The sequence below is a fragment of the Rhinolophus sinicus genome, chromosome 12, assembly GCF_057876585.1.
Source record: "Rhinolophus sinicus isolate RSI-liver-muscle chromosome 12, RSI-T2T, whole genome shotgun sequence".
Classification (NCBI taxonomy): Eukaryota; Metazoa; Chordata; class Mammalia; order Chiroptera; family Rhinolophidae; genus Rhinolophus; species Rhinolophus sinicus.
This window is the reverse complement of record NC_142512.1, coordinates 17,225,590-17,252,861: the sequence shown is the minus strand read 5'-3', so window position 1 is coordinate 17,252,861 and position 27,272 is coordinate 17,225,590. Positions and strand designations below refer to the sequence as shown.

The window sequence follows — 27,272 nt, the reverse complement described above, 5'->3', positions numbered from 1 at the left end:
GCTCCACAGCGGGGCAAATACCTATCATACAGGACGTGCTGAGGCCGGGCCTGTCAGGCTGGTTCCAGGCAGCCCAGGGGCAGAAAATTCTTTTTATTTTCAGTGTCTCACTTGCTGAGGACTTACTCTGTGCCAGGCACTGTGTCAGATGCTTGGCACAAGCGCTTCACTTAACTTTACGAGAACTCCGAGGAAGTGCTGATATTATCTGCATTCAATTGATCAGGAAACCGAGACTCCTCTAGTGACTTGCCAGGATCATAGAGCTATTACTTGGCAAGGCTTGGATTCAAGCTCAAGGCTGTCTGACCTCAAAGATGACTCTTTCCATCATGGCCATGGAGGGCCCTGGTATGAGCAGGGAGCTGCAGGGTCCCCAAAGCCCGTGCCAGTGCCCACGGCTAAGGAGGCACAAGAAGGACACAGGGCCTGTCACAGGGACTCGTATGAGGCTCCATTGGGACTTCTGCCCATGAGGAGTGGCGATGGCTCCCGGAGACCAGACTTCGGCCTCGCTGGGTCCCTGTGAAACAGGAAGGGTTCCCTCGTGGCCAGCCTGCTGGCTCCCAAACAGCCTATCCTTCAAGGAGGGGCCGCAGGACCTGCTCAGGAAACTGTCACAGGCTGGTCTGTAGCTCCTCACCCTCCAGAGCCAGCCCCCATCCTTCCCTGTCACCTCCCTCTAGATCGCCTCTCACTACTATCCTGCTTAAACCCTTCCAGAAAAGCTAGCAAAGCCAGCTGGTCCAGCTGGTAAGAAAGAACACATATGCAGATGCAGAGAATGTACACACAGAGATGTTTTGTTTTGTTTTTGTTTTTTTAACTCAAGAAAGGGCTTTTATTGGTTTTAACTTACTGCCTGGGAAGTTCATTTTTAAAACACTCTTATGGAGTTTGTTCATCCCTTGTGCTACATTCAAAAACAATGATGCCAACCCAAACCCTCAGTGACGGAATGAGCAGCCCATCCGGTTCTGACCCAGCCAATGAAGCCAGGCCCACCTTTGAGCTCTGCAAGGGCAGGCCCCATGGACGTCGCCCTGTTGAAAACCCCACCCTCCAGGCCCCAGTGCAGAGACGCTCAAGAAAACCTTGCGGATCTGTGACTGGCCTTCTATGAACTCTATAAAAGTGTTCTTAAAAACAGTACTGAGTTATCTTTTAAGCCCTGGGTTACAATGCCTTAGTGGAGAGGAGCCAGGGAGAAATGTGGACCCATTGACAATGGGCCACAGTCCGCTCACAGCCTTAAGTAGACATGGAAACTATATTACAGCTGCATGTGCCAGTGCAAGACATGTGAGTGTGCTGTGTGCAGCAGATGGGCACGCACGTGCATACGTGCGTGGAGGCGTGCCATACTCCCACAAGCACAGGGCTGTGCAGGACGGGGCACTGCTCTAGCCCAGCCTCCCCTTTCTTCTCAACACAAGTCCTGCTGCAATAGGAAACCCACGCTGGTGACTATGATCCCTTGTTTGGCCCACATTTTCAGGGGAGGTCTCTGAATCCTGCTGTCTTTTCTTTTGGGGATCAATCCCTTGAGCATTTGATCAGTGAACCCGAAGCCATCAAGTGATCCCAGAGAGAAGGTGACGTGTGCTCCAGCCCGGTCAGGTCCACACACGTGCTCCAGTGCTGCAGCTCTGAAAAGGTTCAGTGGCAACTGTCCTGGGGGCGAGGCAGTGGCGGAAGGCTCGTCTCTCTGAGGCCACCTGCCTGCTTCCACACCCCACCAGGTCCTGCTTCTAGCACGACCTCCAGCTTGGGCAGTTTGTCCTTCATGGTAGGAGTGTGAGGGCCACTTCTGGGGCCAGACGGGGAGGCCAGTGTAGGATCGGAGATTGGATTCCAGTTACTTCAGCATCTGCGACGACACAGCCCTGTGAGTCCAGGGCTCTCAGTCGATGTCAGCTCCTGGTGTCTCTTCTGCAGCCATGGCTCTGAGGAGCCACCAAGGGAGGGAGTAAGGTGGGCAGGGAAGGTTTTGTGCTCCTGCTTGAGGCTTCTGCTCAGAGCTTTAATTCAGCCCATTCTTCAAATAGTGCCAAGTGTGAAACACAATCCAGGAAGGTCAGTGCAGTTCACCTGGCTGCCAAATAAAGGTGGGGTGTGCTAGGAACAACCCAACGCTGTAGGAGAGGTCATTCGATGTTCCCAAGTAGGGCGTTGCATTCCCTTCCCCTCACGTTAGAAATAAAAGTAAAAGACAACAAAAAAAGTGCATCTGAATTCTCCAATATTGACCACTGCCCAGGTGAGGCCCAGGAACCCCCATCAAGGGATCAGAGACTCCATACCAGTGTTCTCAGCAGAACGAGCTCTGGCAGCACCCCTCTGAGGTGGGCAGAGTACACCCCTCCACGTGCATGTGGCAGCTGAGCCAGGCCTGCCCGGCCCCTAGTGCAAAGTCTCTGCAGTGGTGGTAAGCTAGGCTTCCATCTGCCATTTTGGTTTCTTGCCTCCTGCCGCTGGGCCTTGCCAACAAGCCAAGTGGGGTTTCTAAGGCACCACGGGTACCTACCTTCCTCACAGCATGGGTCCCACCAAAGAGAGCCAGGATGAGGAGAAAGGCCTCGAGGGAGTCCTGTTCCCAAACCCCAGATGAGACACATTCCAATCCTGTCCCTGGACACGCGCGGAGGTCATGCAGCACGACAGGGAAGGGGAGCCAGGAGAAGGGCCACAGTCCCCAGCCCCCTGCCCGCAGGGGCGGCTGTCAGCATGAGGGCGGTGGGCCTTTGGAGGCGTGGGATGAGCGTGCTGCTGGGTGGCCCTGGGCGCATGCAGGGGCTCAGGACGCAGCCTCATCTTCTTGGACACCGGGGAGCTCCGGACTCTTGACCCCTTCGCCACACCCATCTTTCCTGGTCAGGAGACACCAAGAGAAAAGGACCTCAGGGGCCAGAATATTCACTCAGGAAGGACGCACTCACAGGCACTCATACCCATCGGCTCTCACCTCCCCCCTTCACCTACTTCCCCAAGCTTGCCCCTATCTCGTGGCCCCTTGCTGGTCTCCCTCACCCCAGATCTCATCCCACAAGCCTCCATGGCTCCCTACTGCCCAGAGATGAAGTCTAGACTTCCCATTCTGGCTTCCGGAGCCTCTCACGACCTGACCCAGCTGACTTCCCTGCATCCTCAAGCACCAGCCAGTTCACAGACCTTCCACGTTGGCTTACATCAGCCCCACGGTCCTGAGGGGATTTGGGTTTCACATTTTCTTTGTCTTGTACGCAGGGTAATCTCTTCTATCGGTCAGTCTTAGGATTCTGTCATATATTCAATAGATTCCCGTATCTGATTTTTCTCCTAAGACCTTTCTTTTTAACATGACCAATGAACAAGTTTGGATAGCTCAAAATTAAGGATCAATCTTATTCAACTCTTCTGTAGAGTTTCAAAAATTATCCCCAAGTGTCAAAAACAGAGTTGATCAAGGACAAATCTGGGACTTTATGATGAGGTAAAACCTGCTGTTCGAAATTAAACTTGGGTCACAGAAGTATAGAATTTTATAGCTGTTAAGTCTTAAGCCCAATCCTCTCACAGTCCAGACAATAAAACTGGCCTGTCCCCCCATTAACGTGTGTCTAAAAGGACAATGATTGCCTTGCTCACTGTATTCTTGGTGGCCAGCCCTGGAACAGGTGTGGACTAGGCGCTGGTTGTGTCTTTGGCCTGTGACTGGCCTGTCCCACCACTAGGGGGCGCTGAGTCATAGGCACTGAGCTAGAGTGACCTGAAGTCCAGGTTTGCTGTCATGGTTTTGGCTATGCCTGAAGTCCTGGCATAGTTAGTAACAGCTACCTCTTTCATTCTCAAAAGTGGCTCCATTTGGGTGCTAAAATACGTGATCCCCTATACTAAGCCCAATTCCAGGATCGAGGCCAGCCAACCTACTAGGGAAACCCAAAGAACCCTCTCCCCCAGCCCTGGCCAACTCACTAGAGAGACGGAATCAGAAGTAACCCCGCAATAATATCAAGGCCTCTCCCAGACCCCACCCCTCATCCCCCATTGGCCAGAAAGTTTGTCAAGAGGAGGGCAAGAGGTTAGTATATGGACATCCTTGAGGGCAAGCAACCTCTGGCAGGGAGCAGACACCAGCTTGTCCACAATGATGGGACCCAGGGCCTGGCATTTCTGAAGAACTCACTAAAAGAGGGTGGCCTCATACACAACCAACATCGAGGCCCCTGGACAGCACACGTGAAAGTACTTCCTGAGAGGCTGAGATACCTGGACCATGTCCCTCGCCTCCTCTCTGGGGAGCACACCTTCTCCACACAGCGGGCTGAAGACACCACGCTACTCCCTGCGGCTCCCTTCACAGTCGGAAGGCAACTGACTTCCCAGGACCACATGCACGTCCGGGACCCTCTCATGGCTTTCTGTCCGCACGTCTGCAGACCTTGTTGACATCCCAAACTGACTTTATTTTAGTGGGAGAAGATGGATAAGCTGAGGAGGTGGGTCTCAGAAGTTTGGGGAACTGCTTTTCTGACCTCTCCTATCAAGTGGTGAACGCACATGCCTGGTTCACAGCAGAGAGCCTGCAGCAAAGGGGGTTCCTCTTCCCTGGCCCAGTCAGCCAGCCAGCCTGTCCACGCTTACTTGCTAAACAAACATTTACAAAGCGCTGCCTTGGGCACATGACCTCAGCAATGGCTGGAGGTAGCATGAGCCACTCAGGAAAGCAGCTAGCACTACCCCAGCCAGGAAGAGTCCGCAAAGGGGCCCTTCCTTCACAGATGAGCCATCCTTCCAAAGCAGCAAATGTGAGGCTTGTTTGCAAACCTCTACCAGGCTGCCGTGGGCTGAGGACAGAGGTGCAGACAGGCCCTACTCTGAGACCTGGCCAAATCCCCAGGCTCCGGGCTCAGCCTTCACAGCCTGACGACAGTGAGAGTCAGGGGATGCACCGCAGCCCCCGCCCTACGCCAGGGAGCGTCCTGCAGGCCTTGGCCCACCACTACTTACAACAGTAAGTTTCCTGGAACAGACATACATCGCTCTTCCCTCCGTGCTTGGGGCTCAAACGGGTTCCCAAAGGAACGCTTTCTCAGCATGGACTTAACCAGGATCTGGGGAGAACATATCAGTGTGAGGAACACATACCCCCCGCACCCAAACACACCGGCCGCCTCCACTCTGACTCCCTGGGGGAGCAGCTGCTAGGCGGGCCCTTTCTAGTGGCAGAGAAAGAAAGAGTACTCCCAGCAGAGGAAATGATAAGAGCAAGGTGGGTGATGGCTGAGGGTGAATTCTGGGAACGGGGAGGAGCCGGTCAGTGCAGCTGCTGCGTGGCGGGGCTGGGACACCAGGCTGAAAGCGGGGCTTTATCCTGAGGACATGGGGAGTGCAATTATGAAATGCCTTCTAGCTGAGGTGTGGAGGGGAAGCAGTGCAGAGGGGAGGCTGCACAGTGGCCTGGGGGAGATGCGGGAGGGGCTGCTGCACCCTGGCTCTGACTTTGTCCCTCCTCCTGCAACAAAAACAGTTCCATGCCCCTCCTCACATACACACAAACTCACACGCACATGCATAGCACCAGGGGTGCATTCACTTGTTCATTCATTCATTCAACCAACAACTATTTATTGAGCACCTACCCTATGCCAGTCACTATTTAAGGCACGGGGGCCACACTGAGGCAAAAATTCTTGCCCTCACGGAGCTTATATTCTAGTTGGAGGGAGAGGCAATAAATAAGTAAGTAAAATATGTAATATGTTGGTTAGTGGTACAGGCTAAGGAGAAAAAATAAAACAAGGGGGACAAGATATAACAAAGAGAAGGTTGGAATTTTAGGTAAGGCACCAGGGAAGGCTCGCTTCTCACGGAGAAGGTGACTTTGGAGTAAAGACTTGAAGGGAGTGAGGAAGTGAGCCCTGAGGAGAGCTGTGCCAGGAGCATCCTGGGCAGGGAAGAGAAGTTCAAAGGCCCTGGGGCAGCAGCTCACGTGGCACATGGTTAGAGCCGAGCAAATGGAGGGAGGAGAGATGAGGTCAGCGGGGTCACGGGGACGGGCAGGCTGGGCAGGGTCTGTGGCTCTTACTCTGAGTGACACGGGAGCCTGAGTGACCAGGGTCTGAGCTGAGAAGCGACAAGATCAGGTTGCCAGGAGCACCCTGGTGTAACTGTAGTGGGGGTGAGGGTGGAAGCAGGGCGACAACTTGGGAGCCTATTCCAGGGCTTTTGGAGAGAGGCGATGGTGGCTGTGACCAGGGCTGTGGCCGTAGGGACCCTGTGGGAACTGACTGGGCCCAGGGACCCCACAGAGGCCTGGAGCTTTACAGGAACAGACAGGACTTTAGCCAGCAAGCCTAGCGGGGCCTGGACCCAGCAGGGAGGGAAGAAGTACCCAGGCCTGAGCTCCCCACAGCACGGCCCAGCTCTCTCTCCTGGCCTTGTGCAGACTCTGACTCGCTGTGGTGCCTCAGCACAGGGTGGGCCGTGGTTCTGTGTCCCCAAACCCCCAAGTAGCCATCAGGGGCTATGTTAATAACTTCCAGTGTTAATGTGAAAGATGTCCAGAGGAAGACGAGAAAAACTGAAATGGGGCAGGAGCATGGAGACAGTGTTCGGGTGCTGCCTAACTGACGTGCAGCAGGGCTCTGCGGCCGCTTCTCCAACTGAGAGGCTTCCTAGGCCTTTTCACTACCACGTCCTTGGCACCTACTACAGCGCCTGGAAAGTAGCAGAAGTTCAATAAATGGAAGAAGGGAAAGAAGGAAAGGAGGCAAGGAAAAAGGGAGGGAGGGAGGGAGGGAGGGAGGAAGAAAATGCCTCTTCCGGTAATGGTGAATGTTGACACTCAGGGAGGGCAGTATGTCTTTTCAAATCATTCACTCTCCTCACCAAGTCTCCTCCCACAGGGCTGAATAACGAACGTGGCCTCTTTCTCCACGGGCCCAGCATCAACGCCGGCTGACCGCGTGGTCATCCGAATCCCCACACAGCCAAGTCTCAGGCAATGGCCACGCCCTCCTCAGGCCCTCCCAGGACAAGCGAGCCTTCTGCCCCTCATCCTCTTACCACGGTGGTCCAGCTGGGAATGAGCTTGACGGAGTTCTTCACCTCCTCCTCAGTCACTTCCACTACACTGCAATGCTCCTCTTCCGAGGGAAGGGGTTCCTCCCCATTCTTGGTCACCCAGGGGTGCAACTGCAGAGGTGAGGACAGACAGATACCCAGTCAGCAAGGAACCGCAGACATTTCACCAGCCATCGCTGTGGGGCCCAAAGTCCACAAACCCCAAACCCAAACCCAACACACACACGTCCTGGGGTAGGGCTGTACAGGAGAAACTGAGGCCTGCTTGCTGTGTCCCAGCCCAGCCTAGCCTAAGACCTCTGGTTCCCTCACCTTGATGTCTGGCACCCCGATTCTTGTTTCAGGATTCTTGTCTAGCATCTTCAGGATTAGGTCTTTGAGCTCCTCGCTGACCTTTGGCCTAAAGAGGGGAAGGAAGAAGACGGGGGAGAGACAGTTGATGAGGACCTTTCCTTCCCACCTCTCCCTCCCCACCCTGCTCTGGGGGCTCCCTGATTAGCACGCAGGACAGAGACACCCAACCCTCATTTCTTAGACAGCAGAAGGGACACTTCCAGGGTACAAGGGAGGAGGGAGTTTCAGAACAAGTATATGGCTGCCCTTCTCTCCTGAGCAGGAAGTAAAGCAGTCTCCCTCAGGAGACAGAGGCCACAAGCACAGAGTTCCAGGGGCACCAGACACTCCTCTGGGTGGCAGAGATGGTGAGGATAATGTGAGAAGCATCGCTTTATGGGACACCAGTGGCCTTCACTCCTACTCACCATCTTATTCTCTCCCCAACCTGGGAGGGAGCCAGGAAAGATTCTCACTTGACAGAGGAGGAAACCGAGGCCCAGCGAGGTGAGTGGGTTAGCATACTACCACCCAGAAGACTGAGGGCAGGGAGGCGAGACTTGGGGTGGGGGTCCAGGGCTCTCAGCCCCACATCAGCCTGGAATGTCTCTACCCAAACTCCAGCTTCTTTGCCACCAATATTCTCGGGGAGATCATCCCTCTACACCTTTGGAGAAGGAACCCACTCTTTGAACTGCTGGCTTTGGTTCCCTCTGCTGTCCTACCTACTGAGTCTCTTTTAAAACGCCTGGGCTGGGGAGAAAGATAGCCCGGGCAGGGGGCACTTTAGGAGGAAAAGAACGGAGGCCGGCAATTACAGGAAGGGACGGATGCAAGTGGCTAATGTTACGGGCGAGGGACGATGTGGCAGCAGAACGCAGAGGTCCTGGAATGCCAGGGCCAGGGCATGGCCTCTTCCTGTGGGCTTTGGGAAGCCTCAGAAAAACTTGAAGCCAGAGATACGGTGATATTTGTTGTGCTTTATCAGGGTCAACCCGGCCTGATGGTGGTGGCTGGATTGGCTGGAGGCTGGCAGCAGGGAGACCCGAGAGGACAGCTGGACAAGGCTGAGGGGAATGAGGCAGGTGCGCAGGTGGCAATGAGCCAAGAGATATATAAGAGGTGGACTTGGGGACCAGACAGGATGTGGGCGTGAGGGAGTAGGAGTCACTGAGGACAACTCCAGGGTGGTTTGTGACTTGCCCTGGGCATTTTGAGCAGACTGCACAAGGGCCCTGAAAAATGAGGAGCCGCCATAGCCAACGTCACAATGAGAAGAAGCGGGGATGAGCAGTCCCTCTGGGCTCAGAGACCTCAGTCACAAAGGAAGTGGGGAGAGGAGGGAGTAGCTTCAAATCCCAGACCCACTGATAACACTCCTCCGAGCCTCCACTTTTCCATCTGTGAAGTGGGGGAGCACACTGGCATCTTGAAGCCACACACAGGGTGGGGGGATGGTAAAAGCCCCCCGTGGGTCCAGGGTCTGCATGGGATTGGTGCCACTGCCCCCATGGAGGCCTGCAGTGAAGGTGCAGGGTGAACATGGGACGTGGGTCATACTTGCCCAACTCCTGGCCTCAGACCTCCATCTGCATGAGATCCATTCGACCCAGTTGTCTCCGAGACCCCACTCTACAGTCTCAGCCCTCCATCTGCTCAGGGGCCCCTCCCAGGGAACAGCACCCCCGCCTCCAGATCTGCAGGAGGGGGTGGGGCCTTCAAAGGGCAAAAGCCCTGCTAAAACTTAGACACGCCTCCCTGGGGTGGGCCGGAGCGCCCTCGGTGGACAACTCACTCATCGGGAAACACCACGGCTTCATTCTTGATCTTCTTGTGCAGGGCCAGGATGTAATCGTCGATGAACGGGCACTGTGGGTGGAGAAGCAGACAGAGGATGCAGGCCCAGGGCCCGACTTGTGCTGGGAGACTGGTCCCATCGCTCCGGGCTCCTCATTAGATGGGAGGGGCCTCATCTAACTTGTTCAGGGCCTGACGCATAGTAGTGATCAACAAGCACTGACTGAAGGAGCGAGTCATTGAGGGAACCACGAGCCTGGGTGTAGCCACCGGCTACAGACACCTGCAGAAAGGCCTCCAGTCCCAGGTCTGGAATTTGGGAACATGTTCACTGAGATTCCCTCCTGCCCCTCAGTGCAGTCACGAGAGCGGGAGCACCCGCAGATGGGGATCTCAGCCACGTCAATGTTGGGGGTCCCCAAGGCCCAGCCTGACCTACAGCAGGAACCAAGGATAATTTGTTGAATGAATGAATGAATGAGGAACTGTGTGAATGAATAAATGGCCTCCAAGGACAGAAGGACAGGGAGGTGGTGAGACCGCCATCTACACCTCCCGTCAGGATGTCTGCTGTCCCAGGGGACAAGAGAAAAACAGAAAAGCCTCTTTTCCCTCCGTTGTCACTGAGCCACATGACCTCATTCAAGTCACTTTCCTTTAGGACACAAAGGAAGGGCCTGCACCTGTCATTCCTCCTGGTCCAGCCCAGCCAGCACTCACCTTCCCGTAGACAAAGCAGTACAGCGTGACGCCAGTGGCCCATACATCCAAGGCCTAGAAAGAAAACAGCTCAGATCAGTTCCCCAAAAGGAACCAACACCCCTTGCCCACCCAGTTCCAGTGGGCTGTGGGAGACGGCATGCAGGGAACCTCCTTCCTCAATCGTAGTCACTCAACAAATACTCCCAGGCCTTTGCTCCAAGCTCCACTGTGTGCTGAGGCCTGGGACCGGAATGGGGCCCCCGTCCTTCAGGGATTCCAAGTCTCCTTGGAACAGGCTCAAACCAGATACATTTCCAACTCAACAGGTATAAAACTTCCTTCATTTACAGGGTCACATTTGCTGTATCCATCATACAGATGTACCCTGGACATGAATACTGAACTTATCCTCACTAAAGCAGCTTGTCATTTCTTTTCCTAATGATCCACTGGCGAGGCCACCATCTACCTTTCTGAGCCCAGAAACAGCCCCTGCCCACACTAAGGCCCTGGCCCTTGGCCGCCTCCACAACTCCTCCCAGCTCCCACAGGCTCAGGTTCTAACATGTGCTCTCTACATGTTCTCTTCTGGAACCCCGCCTCCTCTCCTGGGATCGCCTTTCTGTCTTAGGCAAATGATTCTCAAATCTCTACCTAAATATCCCAGCCAAAGATGCCTCATCGGAATCCAATCGGGGAACTCCAGACAAACACAAACTGACATCATTCTACAAGATAACAGGCCTGTTCTCTAAAATGTCAAGGTCAGAAAAGAGAGAGAGGCCAAGGAACTCTTCCATATTAAAGAACACCCAGGAGACGTGACAAGTGAACGCCGCAAGGGGCCCTGGATCGGATCCCGAACCGAAACAAGATAAGGCTATAAGGACAGAATCAGGACAACTGGTAAAATCTGAATAAGGCTGATTAGATAATAGTCTTCTTACCAGTGATAAATTTCCTAATTTTTGATCATTGTACTGAGGTTATATAAGAGAATGTCCTTGTTCTTAGAAAATATCTACTAAAGTATTTAATGATAAAGGGGGTAAGGTCTCCAACTTAACTCTCAAGGGGTTCAGAAAAATGTCATATGCACATACATAAATATAGGGAGAGATGGTGAAAAGGTAACTGGGACAAAATGTCAATAATTGGTGAATCTGGGGGGAAAATATATATGGGAGTTTTTGTATTATTCTTGTAATTTTTCTGTAAATTTGGAATTATATCAAGGATAAATTTTTTAAAAATCTCTGTCTACATCCCTGCCTCTCTCTTGAGCTCCACACCCACATACATGTTCAAATGCCCCTCGACTGTTGCCCCTTTGGCAGGGCACAGTGGGGCAGCCAGCATGCCACAGGTGAGAGCTGGCATGTGCCCAGGGAGACATACTGAACTGCAGCCCCCTGCTCAGAAAGCTCTGCCCACTGCCTCTGTCACTTAGGAGAAAGCCCCGGCTTCCAGCCTGAACGCTGCCCACGCCCCACTCTGCAACTACCCTGTGCCCTTCTGTTCTCCATTCTCCGATATATTCTCCGGGCTCTACTTCCTGCTCAAATCCTCCCCAGTCTTCAAAGCCTAGTTCAAACCCTGTCGTCCCCCCAGACATGAGCTCTCCTGCCCTTTCCACCATCTCCAGAAGGGCAGGGAACTGGGCTGCCTGAGCTCTGTCTGTTCCACAGCCCAGAACAGCTGGCAGGAAATATCTGCAGGGGAGACTTAGGGTCATTTTGCTGAAAAATAAGAGAAGGCCAAAGTCAGGGATTTTGTCAAACTCTAGGAAGAGGCAAACACAAAGGCAGGGACCATGTTCAGTATTCACTCCCGAGACACAAGGACCCCGGCATCCTCAGGTTGGAAACGAGGCCTCGCTGCAAGCTATGCCACCCCTTCACCTGAACCCCAACCCGGCCCAGGCCCTGGAAGCCACCTTCCCACTGAAGCTCTGGCCAGAATCAGAAATGGCCTCAGGGGCCATGAACGCTGGGGTCCCGGCCGTGCTGGACAGCTGAGCGTCGTTTCCCTCAAACTGGTTGCTGACACCGAAGTCGGCGATCTTCACATGCCCGTCGTCCCCCAGGAGCAAGTTGGATGGCTTGATGTCCCTGTGGATGATCTTCTGGCAGTGCACTACAGAGAGAGGCAGCTGGAGCACGAGCCTGGGGGACCACTGCCCAGAACCCCCCACCTGCCCTCACCTGGCCAGGGTAGCCCGTCTCAGGTGAGAAGGAGCCCACACACACACTCCTCTTATAAGGACCTCAGAAGAGGACTGCAGGGCCCTGTGCTCCACCCTGCAGTGAAGACACTGCGACCAGCCCAGGCTGTGAGCCGCGAGACAGGACTGGACCCTTGGGAGCCTTTGGACTCCAAGTTCAGTGCTCTCTCCAGGGCAATCAAGGCACCTGTTGCTAGGGCAGGTCAGAAGACACTGTGGGTGGGGAGGCTTCTCCATGGGCCATCTCTGGCCCTCCCATGTGAGTACTACTGCAGGCCCAAAGCCCATCAAAACCTTTTCCCAGTCCCATTCCCCACCCATCCTGGTCAGAGATGTTCCTGCTCCCCGGACTTAGGGTGGGATTGTGGGGTATCCTGCTGAGGTACTGCCTCGGCCCTAGGGACTCTGGGCTGAAGCAGATTCAGAGAGAGAGAGGGCTTGGGACCACTGGGATTAGCATGGCTGGGTAAGGGCCAGCCTCACCTAGTGGGCTGGGAGCTCAACCTGCTTTCTGGGGCCAGCACTGCCGGGAAGAGACGGGCAGCTCAGGCTGAGAGAAGGCACTGACCCCACCCCACTGCCATCCACTAGAGGGATGACAGACCCCAGGATGTTGGAGGGGAGGAAGGAAGGAAAGGGAAGCAAAAGAGGGTAGATGAGGAGAAAAGTAAGGCTGGGGGCCGAGTGAGTGAGTGTTACCTAACAACAAAACCAATGATCCTATAGTACCAGGCACACACCAGGGATTTGGCACATACCCACCAGAGCATAGAGGCTCAGGGGCTGTGTATTTGACCATGTAAAGTGGTCTCAAATTTTTATCTCAAACCCTGGCCTCTCTCTTGAACTCGGGGCTCTTTATCCGCGTGGCTACCTAGTAGATATCTCAATATATAGCTCAGTATTTCTCAAGAACACGTCTAATTCAGAACTTGATTTCTCTGTCTGCAATCTCCATCACCACCACCACCAAACATACCAAACAGAATAACCCCTGCTCTTGCTCTAGTCTTTCCCTTTTGGTTAATGGCATATCGCCATTTGCTCAGGTTTCTCTCTCACACCCCACATCCAATTCACCAGCAAGTCCTATGGGCTCAACCTCTAAGATATAGTCCAGAGTTGGCTGCTTCTCACACCTGCATTGCTGCACTTGCCCCATTGGTAAGAATCAGGTCAGGACTCTTCACCCACAGAGGCCTCCCCGGGATAGCCTCGATGCCCCCTTAGAGGGACCAGAATCACGAGGCTCAGCCTCCATTCACCTGCCAGTCCAGCCCCTGGTGCTCACCAGTCCATCCTGAGAAGCCTTCCACCCGATTCCCTGGGCCTTGATAAGGTTTGACCCAAGAGTCAGATGGGATGAGCTTGGGGATTTTTTTTTTTTGGGAGGGGGGAGGGTGGAAGGGTGGGATAGAGGATGGGAGATAACAGGCCCTCCAGTGAGGAGACGGTCCCAGGACAGGAAGGGGGTAGAGGTCAAGCTGGTCCAGGGTGGTGCCCACACCAAGGGTCAAATGCCCCCTTCCTATACCTCTAGGCCTTCGCTCAGGACTTTCTGCAAAGCCTTCCTCCCTCTGGGCCTCAGTTTCCCCATATATACAAAGAGAATATGCATCTGAAGGCATTGGAGTGGCTCCAATGATCTAAGAATAGTCCTGGTTTCTGTCATCTCATCTGGGCTCTTATCCTATTCCCCCAGGGCAATAATATGCTCCTGATAAATCAAGCTAAGATTTTAGAGAGACAGGCCCTACTTCTGCTCCCCAAACCAGGCCAGAAGCCCAGGTGTCTGGGGACCCTCCCCATGACCAGGACTAGCCACCCCACCTCCTTCCTATCTCCTCCCCACTTGCCACTGTCCTAATCCAGGTCTTACCATCTGTCACTTGGGCTATAGAAACAGCCTCCCCCCTAACCAGCTGGCTGCCTCCTGCCCTTTATCCAGCCCCCACACAATTGTTCTCTAAGATGCAAATCCTATCACGCCCCTCTCCTGCTCAAAGCCCTCGGGGGTTTCATGCCCTGACAGAATGGATCCTGAAAATCCTCTGTGGAGGCATTCCCAGCGCTCAAGGTGTGGCCTTAACAGTACTTCCTATATCCTTTTTCACTACAACCTCCCACTCCCCTCATGCTTCAACAAAATTGAACTTCTCCCCTTTCTTAAATATTACATACGCACACTCCCCTCTGTGCCTCTGCCATGCAGTTCTCTCTGCCTGCTGTACTCTCTCACTCATCCCTCAAGCCTGACTAACAAACTCCTACTTATCCCTCAGGACCCTGGCCACAAGTGACCTCCTCTGGGAAGCCTCCCTTGGCCCCTCGGTGCTCTGACAGCCCCCATGCCTCCCCAGCCTGGGCAGGCACCACACTATGTCATCTACTTGCTTAGATTCCTGTCCCTCCTACTTGGCTGTGAGATCCTTGAGGTCCTGTCTAGGTCCTTGTCACCTCCCTGTCCCCAGCCATCACTTAGTAGGTTCTCATAAATGAATGAATGGAATGAATATGCGTGAATAAAGGAATTGCATAAACAGAGGCTAACCTAACATTCTTCCTCCTCAACTCTCATCATTTTAGGGCCCCTCACAGTAAACCCAACCTGCCACCACCCACAGGCTCCAGGACAGGACAGACTCTCAAGCAGCTGGACAGAATCTCTTCCTTCCCACATCTCTTGAGGTCCTGTAGAGAGGCTAAGCTTGGCTAAGAACTCAGCAGAGGCGAGATATAGTAGAACACCCAAGGCGCAGCACGACTTAGTGGTGGCCCAGCACTGTGAAGGATTGGCGCATGCCAGACAGAAGCCTGCCACCATCCCCTTCACCTTTCTTTTCAGGAGGCTTTGGCCCAGCCCACAGGTCCATGCCCCGCCCCCAAATGAAGCTGATTGGCAGATCAGCGCTGGCTGACTGCAACTGCTCAGAGCCTATTCAGCCTGGGCTCCCCAAGTGGTATCTCCCTACCCGGTCCCCAGTCCCCAGTCCCAGGAGGCAGGCGGCCCCTCACTCACAGTACTCAAGGCCCAGGACGATGTCCCGCAGGTAGAGGCGCGCTTGCTCCTCTGGGAAGGGCTTGTCACAAGGTACCTCCATGACTGGCCTATGGGGACGGAGGGGAAAAGGGATTTTCAGCTGAATCTGGTTGAATAAAGGCAGACAGCAGGGGAAAGGCAACAGGGACAGCGCCCTTCAGGCCCCTTGGGACCTCCCAGGAGCCCTCTATGCTTAAACGGGTCCTGAGAACCTAAGATAATTAGCTTTTTCTCCCATATAATGAAAATTTAAAAACACACATAGACACAAATATCCATTTACAATCATTATAATTTCAAATTAGCTTAATCTTCATTTCTGGCTTGATATAACTTCTTCTAAGTACTTAATTATCAATAATTGAACAGTTGCAAAGATGCCATTTAAAGCAGTGTTTTTCAAACTAAGTCCAGACCTAATTAACAGAGGGTCAGGAAATCAATTTAGTGGGTGGCTACTGTTTATTTTCCAATGAAGTAGAATATATCGGAATATATCATATGTAATAAGGATATGTGCTGTTTTGTAAAACTGGTTTCAGTTACAGATATAGATGGTAACGTGAAACTCGTATTTCTCACTTTGAATGAAGGTCAAAAACTTTTGAAAGCCCCCGAGTTTTAAAGGAACACTAGTACCTGCCCCTACGCCCATATAGGTCATTAGGAAGTCCCCCAGCAGAAAGACAGCCATAGCCTGTATTCAAGGACTTGGCAGTTAGGGCTTCCGGTCCACCCAGGCCCATGCCCATGACTCCATGTCTGCTTCTTAACAAATGCCCTGAGGCGGCCAAATGAGGCAGACATGAGTTAGAATCCTAGGTTTCATCAGTGACTTGCTGTGTGATGTTGGGCAAGGCACTTACCCCCTCTGAACCTCAGCTTCCCCTCTTGTAAATGGAAGGGAAAGGAGTCCCACCCTTCCAACTCACAAACGTGTAAAGCTGAAATAACTCTTTGTGATTTGAATACAGGCAAGAATTGAGTCCCATCTCTACACTTTCACTTGAGAAACACTCCTTTTTCCTTCGTCTCCTCCATCAAAATATTCTTTCCAGTTCTTCAAGGCCTAGTTCAAAACCCACCCCCTCTTCCAGAGGCCTCCCTGACTATTCCAGCCTCACTGACCCCATCAGACTTCAAAGAATCGTCCTCTTGGTCTCTCATTTCCCGCCAGACTAGAGATCCCCAAGGGCAGGGCCCGGGCCTCTGCTTTCTCCTAGAATAGCTGACCCTAGGACTAGGGACACAGGGAGGGAGAAAGGAAGGCCTGGCTGAGACTTGACCTGCCTGATTGGGATGGGGAACTCACCCCTTTCTCAGGAGGTCAAACACTGAAAGAAAAGAAAAGAAAAGAAGGTAAGGTGCAGCCGGGCGGGCAGAGCTGTGATGCCAAGGTCCCTCCCTGTTCTGGAGGGTGGGTGGGGGGCAGTCATCCAGGCATTGAGGGAGGGACAAGACAGGGGTCCCATGGCATCAGAGGAGATCAATGGGCGAGAGTGGGGGGTCTCCTATGGACCTGCCTCATCTAATTCACCATGAACCCCTTTTGTGGGGTAGAGGTGGGCTGAGGCTCAGAGAAGGGGCAGAAATTGTCCTAAAGGTCATAGAGGATAGGCAAGTAGGAAAGGGAATGGAGTCTAAAGCCTTGGCCTCTAACTTGTACAACAGTGTTCCTTCTGCCCCTTTTCCTGAGGGCCTCTGAGCCCAGCCATGAATCAGGCACCACGAACTTAATTTAATGTTCATACTAACAATAACAGCTAATGTGTCTTGCATATAATAACCCATATGAGGTAGATACCATTATTATCCCAATTTTACAGGTGAGGAAACTGAGGCACAGAGCTATCAGACAGGGTCTGGGAACCCACAGTATGTAGCCTGCTTCCTGTATCTACCTGACCCATAGTCTCTCTGACCAGCAGAGGCGGGGCTTGAAAAGATCTATCGAATCTAACTGGATCTTCTGAGCCTGGCTCAGCAGAGCTGGGCAAGGGAATCAGGGCTGGAGAACGGGTTTCCTCCCTGCCCCTGTGAAGGTCATGTGTGTCTCCCAGGAGCCCTTGGACCAACCCCAGGTGAGCTGCTTTGGGGATGAGCTGGGTCACTCACCTAAATAGAGATTGTCCTCAGCTGGGTCATCCAGGACCTGGTCAGAAGGAGCAGATATGGGGATAAGGCTTGAGGAGGCAGGGGTAGGAGTCCCAGGCTTCCTTGTCCCTGCCAGCCCCTGGACCCCCAGAATGCTCTGTAGCCACCCCAGATAATGGAGCAGGAACGGAGCAGGAACTGAGCAGGCACAGACAGATGAGGCCTCAGAAATCATTCACGCTCACCCTCAGTGACATCTTGAGAACATCCCAGACCAGCCCGAACGGACTCCTGAAGCCTACCTGCAGCCCCTGCCCCAAGTCCAGCCGTGCCCTTGGAGGGCTCAGCCATATCTGCTCCTTCAGTGAGATCCTTGGGTCTGTGCTGAGTGTGCCCAGGACCAGAGGCTGCTCCACAGGCCTCGGGCACGGGTTCCCAACCACTGCCCACCGCCACCTACCTCAATCAGCTTGACCACATTCACATGGTCCAGCTTCTTCAGGATGGCGATCTCCTGGTACACCCGCTCCAGGGGTAGCAGCTGCTTGGTTGGTCCTCCTTGTGCAGCCTGGGACCCTCTTGGGGGAGGGCGACCTGTGACCAGGTAGGGAGTCAAGCCCCTGTGAAAGGAGGGCGGGCCTCACCGTGGCCCCACAACCAGCCTCAAGCAAGAATCCTGCAAGACCATGGTCTCGTCCCCAACCCACCAAGCACATGACCACCACCAGGACTTTGCTTATGCTGTCCCCACTCCACCGCCAGTCCTAACAAAAATTAGCTAGGGACCAAGGTCTCCTCTTCCCCTGCCCCCAGGCTAAGGGCCCCCAAGCACAGGGCCTGACAGAAACATACGTGGAAAGCCATACTGCTTCAGCAACTTCTTTTTGGAAAGAACTTTCATTGCCTGAGGAGGGAAGGGTGGAAATGTCACTTGTGTGTAGCCACCAGGGGCTAGAACAGGCTAGTTATATGTGGACTGAGAGCAGAAAGGCACATTGAGCATCTGCCACCAGCACTGAGGGTATGGATGGTGTGGTCAAGCTGGGCGAGGAGACGGCCATATCTGAGTGTAGGCCTTACCCCTATTCCCAACAAGCCTTTCTGGAGCTCTTCCCTCAGAGGTATCCAGCCTCTGCTTGCGTATTCCCAGGGTCAAGAAGTTCTTCCTTTGCTAGTTCAGTCCCTCAGGAGGCAGTGTTGTTCTCTGTCTTCCCAGCACAGCTTCTGCCCACCCCCCAGGGTTCTAGGGCCCAACCGGGCAACACCTCCCTCCAATACCCAGACTCACATAGTGTCTGTCTTCACTTTCATTATAGGCCAGTCTCACCACGCCGTAAGCACCCTGCGGATAGACACAGGTCAGCCCCCTGGATACAGCAATCTCCCCTAGGACTAGCTCAGGAAAAGGGGAGCCTGGATAGCTCTGGTCCCCTCCTCCTGCATCCCATCTCCATCCCCACCCCCCAACAGACATACATTTCAGGCAGACAGGGGAGGAGCTCCTGAGACCTGCTAACTGCCCCTGCCTAGCTCAGTGTGGCTCCATGCGGCCCCCAGCCCCTCTGTCTTCCAGCAAAAACTCTCGGGAATCAGGAGTCATCTCCCAGCTCCCCACCCACACACCCCAGGTATTTCCTACAAAGGACAGCATTGTCCTCACTTCCAGGCTTGTGCCTTCCTGCCTCTCTGCCTCACATTCTCAGAGGAGAAGGGATTGTGCCAAGGAGAGGATCCAGACAGGCTGCTTTTGCAAAGCCCCAGATGAAGTTCTCACTGCTTCTGGCCGGCCCCAGTCCTACCTTGCCAATTTCACTCTGCAGCTTGTACTGGTTCAGCTGTACACAGTCCTGGAGGAAAAAAGAGGGAGAATCAGGTAAATCTGGATTCAGAGGCAGCACTGCTCTCACCTCAGGAGCCTATTCAGGGCCCAAGCCTGGTCCCAGGTCCCTCACTGCTAGACCCCAGGTCTCATCACCTTTCAAGTAGGGATGGGGAAACTTGTTGGTGCCAATACCACCAGAAGTGACAAGAAGCCTTGGGTGATGCTTGAAAACATGAATGGTAAGCCATGGCTATGTTTTGCTCCCTAGGAACTGGGGAAGGAAAAATGCACTGATTCCTGCTTGGATGCTGGAGTCTGGGAGACCCAAATCTGTAAGAAACCCATGAGCGAGTATTTCTAGAATCAGAAATACTTGGACAAGGAGGAGAAGAGACCTGGGGAGAGAGGACCAGAGCCCTGGCTCAGGTATAAAAAGCTCAGCCTCTGAAGGCTGTCGATTGCTCAGTATCCAGGTTCACTTTCAGATCTAAATGGCAAGCACAGAGCCAGTGGGAGCCTAGAGGCTGAAAGCACGCTGGCAGCTTCTGAGTCGGAGGAGACCCAAGGAGGCTTCAGAGGTGGGAGCTCAAGCTGGGGCCGGCTTGGGGTACAAGGACACAATGTCTAGTTTCAAATCTCTAAGAGGACTTTTTGGGGGACAAGGGAGGGGCCTATTTCCAAGGCCTGGACCGCGTGGGGGTGGGAATGGTGGGACGTAAAGGAGGGAGAGGTTGGCTCAGCTGGAGCTTCCCTGGGTGGGAAGAGGCCTTACTGTGAAGTAGCGAGCTCCTCAGCTCTGGGGGGAATGCAAACCAAGGGCTAGACAGCTGCATGACAGGGACAGGAGCAGAAAGGGTCTTTGCTGGAGGCAACTAACAAGCTCATGTGCACAGCCTCGCTCTGCCCCACCGACCTCTGCGTCTGAGATGGCCACATGATGGGACTCGATGGTAGGCCTCCGCCAGGCCCGTGGAGAGGTATGGTTGGCAGGCCCTGTGGCGTAAGGCCCAGCCTGGGCCTCCAAGCAGCTTCCTGCTGGCCGCTCCTGCAGGGACAACTTCCTGGCTGAGAGGCTAGGCCGGGATAGGGGGAGTCTTGAAGCACAGCCAGGGATCACGGAGGCAGCTCTGGCCCGTGGTGGAGGGTCCACACCGTTCCTGGCAGGCCCTGGGCCACCATCGGCCTCCTCCAAGTGGGCCACATCGATGGCGGCCACTCGCTCCACCAACTCTGCCCGAGGGTCCTGGCAGCAGACTGCTGGGCCCCCCTCCATTGCCATGGTCAGCCTTATCAGGAACCTGAGAAAAGAGGGCAGAAAAAGTTTCAATTCTGGCCATGGAGCAAGGAGGTCAGATCTCTAGGCCCTTCTCCCACTGTAGCCACAACCCTGTGTGTTCCACCCCCATGCTTTTTCCCTGCCTGCTCCCTCTGCCTGGGTTGCCAGCATCCAAGCTCAGGTCTGTCCCTACTAACTGAAGGAATTCCAGGAACTCCTTTGGCTCTGCTGCACATCAGCCCTTCTAGACCTCAGTATTCCCATCTGTAAAATAGGCATAGTCACGTCTACCTTGCTGGCTTCACAGGGAAGCAGGGAGAATTTGATACGCTGGAGTCAGGACAGACAGACACAGGCAGAACACTGGAGGCCCAGCAGCCCTGGGAGAAAGAGAGTCCAGGGTCAGCTCAGGCCCAGCTCCAGCAGACGGCCCAGTGACTCACCAGCCCCACCCCTTGACAGTAGAGCATTCCAACGCTGCTGCCTGGAAGCGAAGCTGGGCGCTGGTCATGCAGAGGCCTCCTGATGCTCCAGGCCCACTCACCTCCTCCAGGGCAGCCTTCCGGATATTCCTGCCCCCTACACCACCCCTCTCACTGCTTCCAGGAAAATTTTCCTGGGGCTCCGGCCTCTCTCATCTCCTCCAGGGAGGCCTCTCCAGGGCTACAGGGCAAGTCTCCCATTACTCCCCTCTCTGCCCCCAGCAGGACCTACAGCCCAGGACAGGGTCCATTAGAGCAGGGGGGCTACTGCTTTGGTGGCTGTCAAGAGAGACTTCACTGCCCTAAAAGGTCATTCCTTACTTCTCCTGGTTTTTCCTTACAGTTTATTTGTGTGGCCAAATATTTGCTACATCTGCTCAGAGCAAGATGCTCCCCCTGGCGTGGCCTTACACCCACCTAGACCCAGTCTGATCCCCAAACCAGGCCAATGACTTAAACCCCAAACCAACCTCCCAGTCCTCACTCTTGACCAACATCCAGCCCCAGTCCTCACTCTTGACCACAATCCTGGGGGGAAGCCTGGCTCTCAGGTTGGGACTCCATTTCTGCCCCAGGCCAAGCACTGGTCCCACCCCCACCCCCACCCAATGCCCCTCCCCCTTCCTGGGCCAAACCAAGCATCTTTTCAGGAAAAGGAAGTGAGTGGACTCCTGACCCTCTGCCCTTCCTGTCTGGTGGTAACTTCCTCTATCCCCACTTTGAGAACACAGGTCTCTGTTTCACCCCTCATCCTCCCACCACCTTGCTTTGACAGATGTCAAAGGAGGCAGGGCTGGCTGGAGTCCTCCAGCCACAGACGAGCCTGGGCTGGGTTCTGGTCCTGCCTGCCAACCTACTGTGGGGCCGTGGGCAGGCTCCTTCCCGACTGAGCCTAAGTCTCCCCATCTGTACTATGGATGTGGGGCCTTCACAGAGACCCTAGAACCACAGCAAGGCTTGGAGCTAGAGCGTGGGTAAGGGTGTGGTCCAGAGCCCCTGTGCCTGGCACACAGAATGTTGAATGAGTGGAAGCCTGGCAGTGGTGGGACTCACGTGGGCACGCAGAAAGGAAGGGGGGAGGGACATGGAGGCTGGACCTAGAGGAGTGTGTGTGTGTGTGTGTGTGTGTGTGGCGAGAGCCTCAATAAGTCTTCCGTGGAGGTGAGAGAAGAGTGAGTAGGGCTGGAGCATCTGGGAGGCCTCCCTGGAGGAGGTAAGAGGGGGCAGTGAATGGGGATGAGTATCAGGGAGGTTTTGGGAACCAGGTCCCTTGCAGGAAGGAGGAAGCCAAGGCTGAAGGGCGCCCTCCACGCCTGGCCCACCCATTCCACGCTTCTGTCTGCCGTCTCCTCACTCTGCAGGCCCTTCTTCTCCCACCAGAATATAAACTCCACACATTAGGGCTCTTATCTGCTTTATCTCCATAAGATTAGTGGTGTTTGCTGCAGTGCCTGGCACACAGTAGGAGCTTGATAAATATTTGTTGAATGAATGAGTGGTTTCTATAGTGACCATTACTATGGCCCCATTAGACAGATGGGAAAGCAGCCTCAGAGAGGAGACCGCAATAAGCCTAAGGCCCCAGCCCAAGGCAGGGAATGAATCTGTGTCAGAAGTTCCTGACCTCTATCTAGTCCAGGGCAGGGACCAAGGGACAGAACCACCACCCAAAGAGATCAAAGGCTGCCCTAGCCCATCAGATTGGCATCTGATTTCCCCAAGGCTGTTATACCAACCGAGGCCATCTTCCTTTAACTCCCTTCCCCTTTTCTGGAGGACAGAGGCCCAGCAAGGGTCAGGGATGGTACAGGGGTCACACAGGAAGTCAGTGCAGAGCTTTCCTGCTCCAGCCTGGGGCCCTGTTACCTGGTTTAAAGTCTGCACCTTCCTGGCTGAGCCCATGGGTAGGTGACTGCACCTCTGCCTGGGTTTTCCTCATTTGCAGAATGGGGTGAGCAGCAGTCTCAGCTCCCTGAGCAGGTGGTTGTGAGAAGGAGTGCACGCCCATGCAAGGTTCAGAACTGAGCCTGCCACTCAGGAAGCCCCGTAAAAGCGAGTTGTTGTTGTGCTGCTGATGTTGTGATTGCCTGGCACACACTGTGGCCCAGATGGATGCGAGGGCGGCATAAGGAGGCTATGAGTGCTGACGTCAGACCCTCCAACCTCCCTCCTGCCCTGGATCAAATTCAGGTGACTAAGCACGTCTGTGAGGCAGCTCGGGAGGCCCCAGGTTTCTGCCTCGTGTCCAAGCGACAGGGCCTGGTGCCCGAGGCTGTGCATGTTGGGGCATGTGTCCACGCGTGAGGGAATGTGTGTGAGCAGGGCTGCAGGCCTGGAGTGACGACGTGTGTGTGTGTGTGTGGGGGGGGGGTGCACACATAGGCACACATCTGCATGAAGACAGAAATCTCTTGGTGTGCTCTATACGTGTATATAAGTGTGATCATGTGGGGGCCATTGCAACCTGAACACAGAAGGTCAAGTTTAAACTTCCCACCGGTCAGCTGTCCACCAACCTGGGGTTGCCTGCTGGGCTGGGCTGTGTGTCTTGGGCAGGACCCAGGCCTCTGGGGGCTCCCCAACGGGATCTCTCAAGGCCCTCCCCAAGCTGAGATCCCAGTAGACACTTTGTAGAAACTAACTCAGCAGATAATGAGGTGCCACATGGGCAAAGAGGACAGACACACTGGGACCCAGGCTCAGGATAGAGCAAGGCCATGGGCACGGGGAGCCGCCCAGGGTCCCGCCAAGTCCTGCAGCCAAGAATGGCCAGACTCAGGTTCTTCCGCACCGGGAAAAGCTACCCCAGTCTGGTCCTCCCAGGCTGGGACTATGTGGTCTTGGACAAGTCATTGAGCCTCTTAGAGTGTCAGTTTCCTCGTATGTGAGTCAGATAGAGGGCCCCCATCCTGCCAACTCCCAGGGCTATGAAAGGAAGTAGAGACTGTGGACACTGAAGCAGTTTGTGCCCAACCGATGTGGGGCTGGGATGTGACTGTGTCAGGAAGCCACCGAGGGAAAGCCTGGATGTACAAAATGCAGTACCATATCTCCCCCTGGTTCCAAGAAGGCCTAGCATTCGCCCCCTCAGGCTCCTCCTCTCAGACTATGTCCGCCACCCACAGGTGTCTGGCTACCCCCAAGAGATGCAGACCCTGGCTCTGGATCCTGCTTAGCCAGGCCTCCTCCTTAGAATGTGCCCCATCCACCTGGGTCCTTCAGGGGAACAGGACAGAGCGGCAGATCCTGCTCTCATTCCAGCTGGGTCAAGCAGCCCCGCCTGGATGACTTCAGGCACCAGTCAGGCCTCACTCTGAGTTCTGGAAGGCTGCTGTGAACCGCAGGGCCAGGTTGAGCAGGGGACCAGCTACGATCCAGGAAGAGAGGCCACAGCCCTGACTGGCAGAGGACTGGCCAGAAGGGAAAGCTGTAAGGAGACGGTCTAGCTACCCGGGCCAGACACAGAAGGTGGCCTTGACATCACTGGGCTGCCTCACAGGAGCCGTGTTTATGCTCCTGACAAGTGTCTGGATGGCCCTGGCAACCAGTCCCCTTGGCAGCTCCCGCCTCCACCCGGGATGACTCAGTCCCCTCCAGGGAGGCCCAGGCGTATGATGCCAAGTCATGCTCGAGGATGCCTGCTGTGAGGACACCCCCTCCCACCATCCCAGGGGAGGCGTCCAACACTGAGGTGGGCTCTACCTGACTTGGCAAGGCATCCCTCAGCGCATCCTCAGTTCACCCTGGCTGATGGTCTCACTTCTACCTCTACACCTCCTCACCCTCCATACCAGGTCTGCACCTCCAGCCCAATTCTTTCCAGCCAGCTGTCTCCTCCCCTCCATGTTCCTGGGCAGCTCAGATCCAACAGGGCCCCGATTCAACTCAGCATTTCCTCTAAGTCTGCTCTTCCTCCTCTGTTCCCATCACAGAGATGGCACCACCATCCTCCCAGTTCTCCCAGGCCAGGAACCCAGGAGCCGTCCTCATCACCATCTTCTCCCCCACCCCCACCCCCCACCCCAAAATTACTCTCCATTCTGGCCAAACCACACGACTCGCAGCTTCCCGACCTGCAGACTGGGTTCTGCCGCCTGGCCTTTGTACAAGCTATGCCTTCTGCCGGGAACACACCTCCCTCTCCTTTTCTGCCAGAGGACAGCCCCCACATCTCCTCCTAAGAGAGCCCTCCCTGACCTACCCACTGCTGGGGGAAGTCACCAAGTTGATCTTCTCTAAAAGTCCAGATTCAGGCCTCAGCTTTCCTTCCCCACTGCTCCCAACCATGCAGGTCTCCCCAACTCCAGGCTCACATCCCAACCACACCCCAGCCCATCCTCCATACCAGTTACTAGAGGGACTATTTCTATGGGCAATTATGGTCACAGTTCTCCCAGATAAGGACCTTGGAATCTGGAGGACAGAGGGCAGGAGACCTAGCCTCAGGCTTGGGGCTCACAGGCTGGGGAGCAACCAGGAACACAGACTCCTGGGATGCAAACCCAGAGTCATTCATTTATGTAACAGATACTCACTGAGCACCTGCTATACGTGCCCAGGCACTGTGCTGGGTGCTGAAAGATAAAGCAGTGGACCAAAAAGACAAAGTCCCTGCTTTCTTGCAGTTTAATTTCTACTGGGGCAAGATGCAACAAACAAGAAAGCCCATAATTAACAGATGATATGGCAAATGGTACGTGCTATGGAGAAAAATACAATCATGTAAGGGGGATCAAGAGTGAGGGGTTGCTATTTATACTGTGTGGTCAGGAAAGACCTTTCTGATGCATTATTTGAGCAGAATCTGAAGGAAGTGAGGGAGCGAGCAGTGTAGACATCTAGGAAGGGCATTTCAGGAAGAGGAATCAGCAATGGCACAGGCTGTGAGCTGGAACAGTGCTCACTCTGTCTGAGGAACAGCGAGGAGGCCAATGTGGCTGGAGTGGGCTGTTCAGCATGTGAGAGGTACCTGATGGTGATCAGAGTGACACCTGGATGAGAAAGCATCATTCACTGTGCCTGGCCTCAGGGATGGCTTCCTGGAGGAGGTGGCATTTAAGCTCTTTCATGACCACTGAGTAAGGATTTCAGAGAGGGAGAGGACAGAAATTCACAACTGTACATGATAGAGAGCCATTTCCTGGTTGGGACTCAGGGCTTGGCTTGGGGGATTGGGATGAGGGAAGTCTTTATGGACAAAAACCAGAAGCTCTCAAAAGCCAGAGGAGGGTTTTGAGCAGGGGAGTGGCTCCGTCCAATGAGGTTTAAAATGATCACTGTGCCTACTATGGGAATTGAGAGTGAGAGACCAAGGAGGAGATAGGGGTCCCCAGAGTCTGTGGGCATAGGACACAGTCTGGCACACAGTGGGTGCTCAATCTGTACAAGCTGAATGGAGTGAGGCATGTGGGGAGGCCAGGGGATCTTCCCTCAGCGACACAAGCTGTGTGCTCCCCTGCACTCCTGGGCCCACTTGGCAGATATACAGTCCCCTATGCAACCACCGACGTGCAGTCCTGTGACCTGGGACTTAACCTTCTCTACACACCTTTGTGCACTCAACACACACACCCCTCCCAGGCAGGCGCACGCCGATGTCCACGTGACCGGCCCTCACACACCACTCCATCCCTCTAATGTACACCCCTCACACACACAGGCACACTCCTGTGTCCACGTGACACACGCACACCCGCCTCCAAACACCACACACAGGTCCCCGCGCACGTGTGCGCCCTCTGAGCCACCAGTTCTGTGTCTGTGTGACCCCAGAAGCCGCAGCGACCGCCTCCGCCGCCCCCCTCCAACCCCGCCCCAGCCAGGAGAGGACTGCGCAGCTAAAGCCACGCACCTCGTCGGTCCCATTCATTCCCCCCGGCCCCCACCCCAGCTCTTGAAGGAGGACTCAAGGGAGGGCCGTGTGGGAGGAGCGCTCCACGCAGATCCACACGTGGGTGCACCCGTCTGGGCCCACTCCGCAGAGCTGGGGCGGGGGTGGGTAGTGCGCCGGGTATGGACGCAGTCCCGCAGACTAGAGCTGGGGAAGGGACGCAGACGACGGGGCGCCCGCATAGATGCGGTCCCGGCTGCCAGCGCAGACAGAAGCTGGTTCCGGGAGGCAAGCGGTAAAGCCGGCCCTGCGGACACAAGCGGGAGGATCCCCGCAGGTCGAGGCGCTGGCTGCCCTCGTAGACTCGGCCTCAGAGACCATCCTTCTCCTCTGCGGGCTCCCAGCAGACGTTCAGGTGTTCGTCCCTTCCCGCTCCCCGACCCAGGTCCCCCTCCCCGCAGACCCCTACCTCGGCGCCTGGCGACAGTCTCCGCAGCCCAGTGGGCGGCCCCGCTCGCTCCCGCGGCGCGCGCCCCGCTCGGCCCGCCTAGCCCCGGCCTGAATCGCGGAGCTCAGACCGCCGGCGCCGCGGCTCCAGGCTGCTCTG

General features: G+C 54.9%; 1 protein-coding gene across 3 annotated transcripts; it reads right to left on the bottom strand.

Annotated features, from left to right (window-relative positions):
- Positions 1-801: 801 nt before the first annotated feature.
- CAMKK1 (calcium/calmodulin dependent protein kinase kinase 1) lies at positions 802-27,272 on the bottom strand. 3 transcript variants are annotated; one of them, XM_074319509.2, is made up of 17 exons: positions 27,135-27,272; positions 20,645-20,733; positions 19,991-20,375; positions 19,055-19,102; positions 18,544-18,597; positions 18,108-18,159; positions 17,716-17,849; positions 17,277-17,313; positions 16,474-16,495; positions 15,141-15,229; positions 11,834-12,033; positions 9,916-9,969; positions 9,194-9,267; positions 7,378-7,465; positions 7,048-7,176; positions 4,990-5,093; positions 802-2,870 (listed from the first exon to the last, which is right to left on the bottom strand). In XM_074319509.2, exons 3-17 carry the CDS (start codon positions 20,354-20,356, stop codon positions 2,798-2,800), a joined length of 1,524 nt encoding a protein of 507 aa, XP_074175610.2. In that variant the 5' UTR covers positions 20,357-20,375; positions 20,645-20,733; positions 27,135-27,272; the 3' UTR covers positions 802-2,797. The 3 variants fall into 3 exon arrangements, with proteins under 3 accessions (XP_074175610.2, XP_019599358.3, XP_019599357.3); XM_019743799.3 differs by lacking the exon at positions 20,645-20,733 and having other exon boundaries at positions 27,135-27,258; XM_019743798.3 differs by lacking the exons at positions 802-2,870; positions 27,135-27,272 and adding an exon at positions 22,702-22,723 and having other exon boundaries at positions 4,986-5,093.